Source organism: Setaria viridis, chromosome 2 (genome assembly GCF_005286985.2).
Source record: "Setaria viridis chromosome 2, Setaria_viridis_v4.0, whole genome shotgun sequence".
Lineage (NCBI taxonomy): Eukaryota > Viridiplantae > Streptophyta > Magnoliopsida > Poales > Poaceae > Setaria > Setaria viridis.
Window position 1 is genome coordinate 16,946,562 of NC_048264.2, and position 9,407 is coordinate 16,955,968.

General features: G+C 45.1%; 1 protein-coding gene across 1 annotated transcript; it reads right to left on the minus strand.

Moving 5' to 3' along the window:
- Nucleotides 1-1,255: 1,255 nt before the first annotated feature.
- Nucleotides 1,256-3,091, minus strand: LOC117842511 (cytochrome P450 99A2). Its single transcript, XM_034722985.2, has 2 exons — nucleotides 2,148-3,091; nucleotides 1,256-2,069 (listed from the first exon to the last, which is right to left on the minus strand). The coding sequence occupies exons 1-2, from the start codon at nucleotides 3,024-3,026 to the stop codon at nucleotides 1,446-1,448; spliced, it is 1,503 nt and encodes a 500-aa protein (XP_034578876.1). The 5' UTR covers nucleotides 3,027-3,091; the 3' UTR covers nucleotides 1,256-1,445.
- Nucleotides 3,092-9,407: the final 6,316 nt, after the last annotated feature.

The window sequence follows — 9,407 nt, forward strand, 5'->3', positions numbered from 1 at the left end:
CATGGCCGGCCCTAGGCTATCTATGTGGACGCAACACTACTAGATAACTCACCTTCCATCCAACCCTTCTTATCCTGATTGACTTTTGATCTAGAACTAAACTGCCTTTAGTCCCAGGTCAAAAAAGAGCCACTGACGAGGGGAGCTTCAGTCCCGGTTGTAAAGACCAACCGGGACTAAAGCCCCCCTTTAATTCCAGTTGTAATGGCTAAAAAATCTAGCACCGACGGTGGGAGCTTTTGTCCCTGTTGGAAATTCCAACTGGGATAAAAGAGAAGGCCTGCACCAGGAGAAGATAAGCAGCGTCCCTTATCTTCTCTTAGTGCAGGCCTTCTCTCTCTTAATTTCTCCTCGCGCAGGCCTTTCTTTCTTCCTAGCTCTCTCACTCCTCATCTCCCATTCTTTCAGGCGGAGCGGCGGGCGAGCGGTGGCGTGGTGCGGACGAGTGTGGGCGAGCGAGCGGTGGCTGACGTGGGCGGCGGGCGGGTAGCGGGCGAGCGGTGGGCCGGCGTGGGTGGGCAAGCGGCGGCGCGGTGCGGGCAAGCGGCGGGCGAGTGCGAGCGAGCGGCGGTGGGCAAACGGCGGGCAGGTGGTGGGCGAGCGAGCGCGGGTGAGCGGCGTCAGGTGTGCGGCGAGCCTTTTTTATTTTTTGGATCTTTCTAGTCCCGGTTGGTAAAGCCAACCGAGACTAAAGGGAGACAGTCCTGGCCCGGGGCTAAAAAGAGTCCCTTTTAGTCCCAAATAATTAGTTTAGTTTCGGTTATAATTAGTTTAGTTTCGGTTAGTCTTTCAGGATCTATATCTCTTACCAACCGAGAATAAAGCTGGGTTTTGCAGCAGTGCAGCCGAAGCTGACGCTGCTCTTAGATCCGGACATCGGATAACTGCTGCCTCCTCTGCTGATACGTACACGCACAGAGGAAGCTGTCATCTAGTTCTAGCGGTGCCGCGCCCCCCGGCGCTGGCGCCTAGCTCGGACTGCTCGGTGACGGCGCTCCGATTCATGGAGGCTCTCGTAACGTGGAGGCCAGAGACGGCCTGAGGAAGCCCCTGCATGCCTATTTTACCAGACCCCAGTGGCAAATCCATGGAGGGGAGAGCAAGGCAAGCATGATGAAGAGCTAGGAGGTGAAGAAGGCACGAGAAAGGTAAAGTGTGTGTGGAGGATTTTGCGTGGAGGGAAAGAAGCCACGTCACTGACAAGAGAAATAACCAGATGGTATTAAGATATAGACGAATGGATAAGAGGCTCACGTGAGAGATAACCAGATGCTATTTTTTTTCTAATCCATCGGAGACCGCTTAATAGCATTACCGAATTAAAAATATACCTTCATAACACGATATTGTCCCTAGTTATTTATATTTATTTATCCATTCCCTTTGGACAAACAAGACATGCACCTTTCGAATTATGAGGGTCACCAAACATGCTTACTGGTCGATCAAGTTTGCACGGGAACCACTTTATATGGTGACGCCACTAGGTGAAGCTGGTTCTTTCTTCTTGCCGTTGCGCCAACCAACATGTCCATGTCAATCTCATGCATACCACTTGGGAGACTCCAGTCAACGTAGTAGAGCAGGCGTGCAATAATGAGCTCTAGGGAAACCAGCCCAAAGGTATCACCAGGGCATCTTCTTCTACCCATCCCAAATGGCAAGTACTCGATCCGGGAGCCTTTGTAATCGATCGTGCCATCCTCAAATCTCTCCGGCTTGAACTTCTCTGCATCATGCCAATACTCGGGATTTCTTGCCATAGCCCACGTATTGACCATGACCCTGGTGCCCTCCTTGACTTCGAACCCACCAATATCGCACGTTTCCCGACAGAGATGGGGGATCATCAGTGGCAGCACTGGGTTTAGCCTCATGCTTTCCTTGATCACCATCCTAGTGTAGTGTAGCTCGTCCATCATGCCTTCATGGTCTTGTGGGTTCTTGTTGTCGAATACTTGTCTCACCTCAGCCTGTGCCTTGATCATTACCTCTGGGTTCCTCATGAGTTCGGACATGACCCACTCCGCAGCTGATGACGTTGTCTCCGTCCCACCAGTGAACATATCCTACACGGAATCGACTAAATGATCAAGACTGAAATAAAAGGGTACAACAGCTAGTATGATTCACCACAAAATTATTACCATAATAATTGCCTTGATGTTTGTTGTGCCCATGGGGAATTCAAGCTCCTCCTCGTCCCTGATCCGAAGGAGGACGCTCACAAGGGAATCACCTCGCAGTGCCTCACATTGAGTTATGATCTTGTCAAAGACGGCGTCCAGCTGACGGTGTGCTCGCCACATCCTACGCCTCCGTCCAGAGATGACGTCAATGAACCTCAGCGATGGGAAGAGGTCACCGATGGTGAAGCCCCCACTGAACTGCATTCCCACATCAAGCCCCGACAGGAACTGCTCGCGGAGTTCGCTGCTGCAGACATGGCCGAATGCCGCCTTTGCAGTCATCATGTTGGAGCAGGACAAGAGCAGACTTCCGAGATTGACTGGCTTGCCACGTTGGCCAGCGGCTTGGATACTTCTAATGAGGGACAAAGTCTCGTTATCCCTGACAGGTGCGAGCTGCCGCACCATCTTTGCACTGAGGAGCTCTACAGTGCAGAGCTTGCGCAGTGTCCGCCAATATGCACCGTATGGCGAAAAGCCGATATCGAGGTTCCCATAGCAGAAGATCTCCGAGGCAACAATGCTTGGCCGCGATGCGAAGATGATATCCTTTTCCCGGAGCACCTCCTGCGCGGCTGCCGGTGAGGATATCACGACGGTGTCGATCTGGCCCATCCGGAGGAACATCACAGGACCATACTTCTTGGCAAGGTCGCGTAGAGCGACCTGCGGAAGCGACTTGAGGAAGTGGTGGAGGCTTCCGATCAAGGGGACGTTCCACGGGCCAGGTGGCCGCCTCTTCTTGGAGCTTGGCGTTCGTTTCCGGCTGAGCAAGGTCACAAGAATCGGCAGGGAGAGGAGGGAGAGGAAGATAAGCGTTGCTGCACTTAGCTCCATGACGATGGCTTGTTTAATTTTACTTTGCAGTTTTGCTTGAGAACCAGCAGCAGCAGTTCATGGCCTTTTATAAGCCCTTGTCGTGCCAACTATCGGACATGCTCCTCACCTGTACTATAAACTTAAACCATGATAGTATTACTTAAGAAACTTCCATATTACATCCATATCATATGGCCAATTTTTCCAAGCACGTGATACGACCGGTTTAGGACGTGTTACGTCGACACCATACTTGCGGCGTGGGAACCAATGGAAAAAGCTGACTGCAATAGCTTTATAACCAACCAAGCACAACTACCGTCCGTTTTGTAGGGTCACCACAAGTTTGGTGATGTGATGAGTCATCGCTGGGAAGCACCAACACACTCTTTTTCTTTTGTAGACCAAAATGTTGTGCGCAAATTGCGGATACGACACGGAAGTTGATAGCTTTTTCTAACCTAAATAGATATCATATGGTGAATTTTTCCAAGCACGTGATATGGCAGGTTACATTAGACCAAATGTCGCGCACAAAATTTTAATATGGCATGGACGTTGCTAATCTAACCGAAATCCATTTCAGATGCGAGCTATGAAGTCCTCGCGCGCGAAGTTACATGCTTCCCCATCCCAAAAAAAACAAGTCAATCTAAGATTTAAACTTTATCCAAAAATAAATCATTATACTTAATTTGGCATATCTGCGTATGCATGTGGGCATCCAGCCATTAATTAGCGCTAAATATAGCTAATAAGAAGGGACAATCAAGATCATTTTACCACCTTGTTAATCTATCCTAAAATTCCTAGGATGATTTGTTTTTTTTTGTATGGAGCGAGTATTTCGGATCAGTGCATGGTGGACGCGATGTAAGAAACATGATCCCATTAGGCTATAGTTTGTGATTTTGGTGATTGAATGACAAAATAGTCATTGAGGCTAATGGTATGTCAAGCATGCACTTTGTAGATTTTATAGGTCCAAGAATGCGAACCAATCTATGGCCAGATCGAAATCACAGTATTTAATCCATGTCAAGGTATCTAGGATTATTCTATGGTATCAAATTCACGTTATTTGAGCCATGGTATTCAAGTAGCGGGAGTCAAATGATAGCCAGAATCTAGAGATGGTATTCAAGTGGCGGTATTCCAATCAGAAAAATACACAGCATCAGATGATCCGACGATACACTGGAGCAAGCATCGGAGAGCAATTGGTACAACGCGCAGAAGGGCTCCGGATTATCTGATGGGCATCGAACGAATGGATGGGATTATCCGATGACTACAGAACGCAGCTGTATATGAACAGGACCACCGGATGTTCCGACGGTGCTTATTTTGTGAGCATAGGATGAACCAGTGAAAATAAGGCATGCAAGAATGAAGCACCGGATGATCCAGTGCTTTTGTTGAAGTTACTATTAGACTAAGCATATTCACTTTAATATCATCCAGAGAGTTTCAAGCATAATCTCTTCGTCAGCAGATTATTGCGCCCATCGGATGAAGCATTGTAGCAAATTGGGGTAGGGGATCCAACAGCTATATGTGCGCCAATAGGGTGCACTGGATAATTGGATGCCTACCCCAAGTGACCATCGGATTATCCGATGCTCACAGTTTCAGCTAGCCGTTAGAGAAACAACTTCCTTGATGTCTTGGGCTATTTGTACCCGCTCTACATGCCCATTTGAAGTTGCTGGTGTATGCAAAAGTTCATTGAAGGCCAAGAATACATCCATACCAAAAAAAATACATCCATACCACCAAAAGAGCAAAAGTGGTAGTCTTAGCACAAGTTTAGAAGAGTGATTAGTACTAGAATAGGCCTAAAGTGAGTGAGTGGAGGGTGTTGCTACTTTGTGATTGGTTCAAGGAGTGAACCACCATTGTAAGCTTGGTGCACCAGCACCTTTGGGTCTTTAGTAGCTCGTCAGCAAGTCTTTGACCCCCTAGGTTGGTGTCGAGTGGGGACAATGTCCGTGTGGGGGATGCGAAGACTCCCTCCTTCGCGGAGAAGCTTTACAGTGGAGACGGCATCAAGTGGACCGGAATAGAAGGAGTGGTGAGCCTTGCCTTTGTAGCAGGCTTCTCATCCGGCTTAGCGAGAGCCTTTGTGGCGAGCTTAAGATCTTTACTGGAAGAGACTTGGTGACTGGAAGTATATCGATGGAGCTTCAACATGGACTAGGGGCATTTGCCTGCCAATACCATATGATAAATTATTGTACAAGTTTGCATCCTTTCTAACCCACTCCTTTTACATTTCCGCATTTCATAGTTGCAACTTGAGTGCCTTTACATTCTTAAAGTAGTTCTTGGTAGGATTAGCTATACGTCGCAAAACTCTTTGTGGGAGGGATGTTTACAACCATAGATGCATATCTAGATACAATAATCTAGTCTATATTTTGATGCAAATAGTGAAAGTCGTCATAGGCTAAGATTTTTATATTTGTCTAATTCACCCTCTCCCCATTTTAGGCTAAGAGCATCTCTTCCTTTCACCTGGCTAGATTAATATTATCTCTCCTCCCTTTTCCCTCCCACACAGTAGCTCTCTTTCGTCTTATGTTTTCTTTGGTAGCCATCAGTGCAGATGAGCTCCGCCGAGGGACAAACGATGGTGTGGCCCACTGATTCCGCAGCTGCCCATCTCCACATATGCACAAAATCCTCAACAGCTAGTGAGTCCAAGGGCAGTAGTGGCCGCAAGCTCATCGGTCGAGGACTGGCAGATGAAGGCTAGTAATTGTGTGGGCCGCACAGTGGCAAGATGCGTCAAGCTGCATCGGAAGCAGCTAGCGGCGGCAGCCATGAGGCGGGCTATATGACTGGAGGCGTGTTAGAAGCAGCCGACAATGGAGTGGGGCACATAGCCGCAACCTTCTTGTATGTTTTTAATATTTTTTAAGTAACATTTTAGTGAAACACTTGTCTAATAAAATTTCTAAAAAATTTAACTAATATTTATCTGACAAAGTAATTTAAATAACTTTTGCATATAAAACCTTTCCAAAAATTATTTAATTTCTTAGATATATTTTTGAAAATATTAGTTCTTAAGAACTTTTTTCTGAAAAGTTGTTACTGTAACAATTTAATGAAATGTTTATATAATTTTTTCACTAAATAAATTTTAAACAATATATATTTATATTTTTTGTTAACATTTTTTTTCATTTTTAGCATTTTGTCCTATGTTTACCATGTTTGTGTTCATGGTGATTAGGGACCGGATAAAAAAGAGAAAATGTGAGCGTGCAGGAGCCACAGAAAATATGAGCATGCACGAACCACAGTGAGGACAAATAAATTCTTTCTGAATTTATATGGTGTTTTGTCTGTGATATATAATATGCACTTGGTCACATTAGAACCAGATAAAATGTTAGCGAAAGAAGGTGAGCGATACATATCCCTGACAAACAGCTATATAGTAACTTGCTGAAACAAAATAAGAGCATCTAGATTCATGCTTGTGAAATATATAATCCACTGATGAACAATTCATATCCCACTCCGACCTGTTATTTGGTTTTTCTAGTTCACTTGGTGAAGTAGTTGGTAATGATGATATCACTAAAAAATTTTCTCTGTGGCCTTGCAGAATTTAAGTGCTGCCGGGGAAAAAAATTACATGCTGGGAAGTTATACATTGTGGCAAATTCTAACCTTTGGTTTAGTTCCAGCCAAGCTAATAATCAAGTTTAAAGATATCTAAACATACATGGGTGAGACACCAGATGTCAAAGAAACATGCCCGGAAACTTGACTCATCATTCACAAGTTCATGTCACACAATTGACAATGATACAACGGATTTGTCCACAACTAACTATGGTTATGACATCACAAGACCATTCCCTATTTTTCGATGTGCACCGCATATGACTATTCAAACTGATACAGCGAGCTCGGAAGAACATCAGACAGGGATGTATATGCGGGACTGCATGTGGACTATTTAAACTGATACCGCGAGCTCGGAAGAACATCAGACAGCGATGTATATGCGGGACTTTTCTAGATACTTGTACACGTTTCTTTTCCAAAAACATGTAAACGAGTGAGCTAGTCATACAAGGGAACTGAAAATTCACTCCTATAGTTTCCACAATCAACATTATTCCATGCATCATATGAGTATTGAAACTGATGGTCCAATGGCGGGATTGCACGTGCACGACTTTTTATTGTTAAAAAGAAAAGTGAGAACAGATATGTTGAAAGGGAGATTGCGTGCATGTTTGAGTCTATGTATACATACGAACAACTGAAACAGGCTCTCCCTAGACGTACACATCAATGCTGCGGTAACATATACTCACTACTAAAAAACCATTTTTTAGTAGCGGTTAAATGCCATTTGAAGAGGCTGCTACATGGGCACATTTAAGCAAGAGCCTATGGAAATGACCCATTGCCGAGGTGATCGCTCACTAAGTAGGGAACTGATCTTACATGCGTCTCCTTTTGTCCCGGTTTAAAGTTGGTCCGGGATAAAAGGGGGCGCGCCACGGTAAGCTGAAATGGAGTGGAGCTTTACTCCCGAATGGTATTTGCAACCGGGACTAAAGGCCCCCTTTAGTCTAGGTTGTAACGGCCAGAGTTCAGAAGTCGGTGGCGTGCCCCTTTTCTCCTGGTTGGAGCCTCCAACCAGGACAACACCAACCGGGATAAAAAGTTTAGTCACGGTTGGTAAGGTGGCCCTTTTGTCCCGATTGGAATTACCAACCGGGAGTAAATTTCAACAAGGACAAAAGGTGTCTCTTTTTGTCCCGGTTGGAGTTTTTAACCGGGATAAAAACTCATCCCCCATTATATCCCAAGACAGAGGCCTTTATTCCTCCTCCAGCCCGAGCCAGTCCACTCCACAAAGACAGAGAGCTTCACTTACTCTCCGGTGGCGCCAAAGCAAGGGAGGTGCTACCCAAATTTTTTTCCCCTCATTTCCGTGGGAGTTTCACTCATCCAAAGTGTTTTGAAGGTTAGCTACTTCATCCTCTTGTTATGCTTTGATTTATGCTTTAGAGTGGGAGAAAAATGAGTTTGTTTGTTAGAAAGAGGGAGAATGAAGAGGATTTGTATTTATACATGTTTTTGAGCTAGAATGTGATGGATAGTTTGCTTGTTATATACGATTCGTATTAGTTAAAACAACTTGATGTGTAGAATGGAGATGAATAGTTTATTTGCTAGAATGTGAAGTAGAAAATGGAGAGGATTTTGAGCTAGAATGTGAGGGAGATTGGAGTGTAAATGTGAGGCAGAATTGAGAGGATTTAAATATTAATTATGAGGACAAAATTAGTATGTCATATGTGTCATATATAGTATTTATCCTTGCAGCGGTTTAAGAATGATGCTACCCTTGTCTAGACGGTTTATCTTGTCGAATTCAATATGGTTTTTCAAATCCATACTTGTTGAACTTGTATACCGTGTTCATCTCGGTAAGCATATTCTCTGCCGAGCAGCAACGGACGTCAAGGAGGAGCTCCGATTCTACGAGAAAGAGCAGATATGGACATCGTGGAAGACCGTGTCCCCTTTCTCATAGAGTCAAAGCTCTTCCATGACGAAGTATGGTGCCACCTAGTGGAGAACATGCTCGCTGAGATGATCATGATCTTCAAGTTCAACAAGTTCTGCAAGCATACCTTGTTCATCTCGGTAAGCATGTTCTCCACCGAGTAGCAACGTACATCAAGGAGGACCTCTGATTCTACGAGAAAGAGCGGCAATGGACATTGTGGAAGACCGTGTCCCCTTTCTCGTAGAATCGAAGCTCTTCCATGATAAAGTATGGTGCCGCCCAGTGGAGAACATGCTTGCCGAGATGATCACGGTCTTCAAGTTCAACAAGTTCTGCAGTGCTAAGGTATGAATTTTTGTACATAGAGATGGATTCTGCTACTGGAGGTAGTGGTGATGGTGGGAGCGATCGTCGTTCCTCTCGAGGCAAGGGGAAAACCATAATTGGCCCTGATGATAAGCTGAAGAAAATGAGCACATGGGAAAAAGCAATGCTTTGTTTTTTGCAGAGACGTCATGAAAATGCTGTTGCGGCGGGTTTGAAACCTCCTTTTGGTGGTCGTTATGCTCCACCATCAGTCCCGGGTGTTTCACGTCCACTTAGTACTACCGTTGCAAGAGGCACAAATAAACCACAAGATGAGGCTGGGTTAGCGGAACCTTCGTCTTCGCCGCCCAAGGATGCTTAAAGTCATCCTTGATAATACTTAGTGGATGGCTTGTCGTAGTGTATCATGTTGTTTGGATCTGTAGTTTAAATATGTGTATTTCTATCTATATCTAAACTTTCAGCGTTAATTTGCACTACAAAGTTTGACATGCTTTCAATCATGAATAGCATGTAGATAAGTT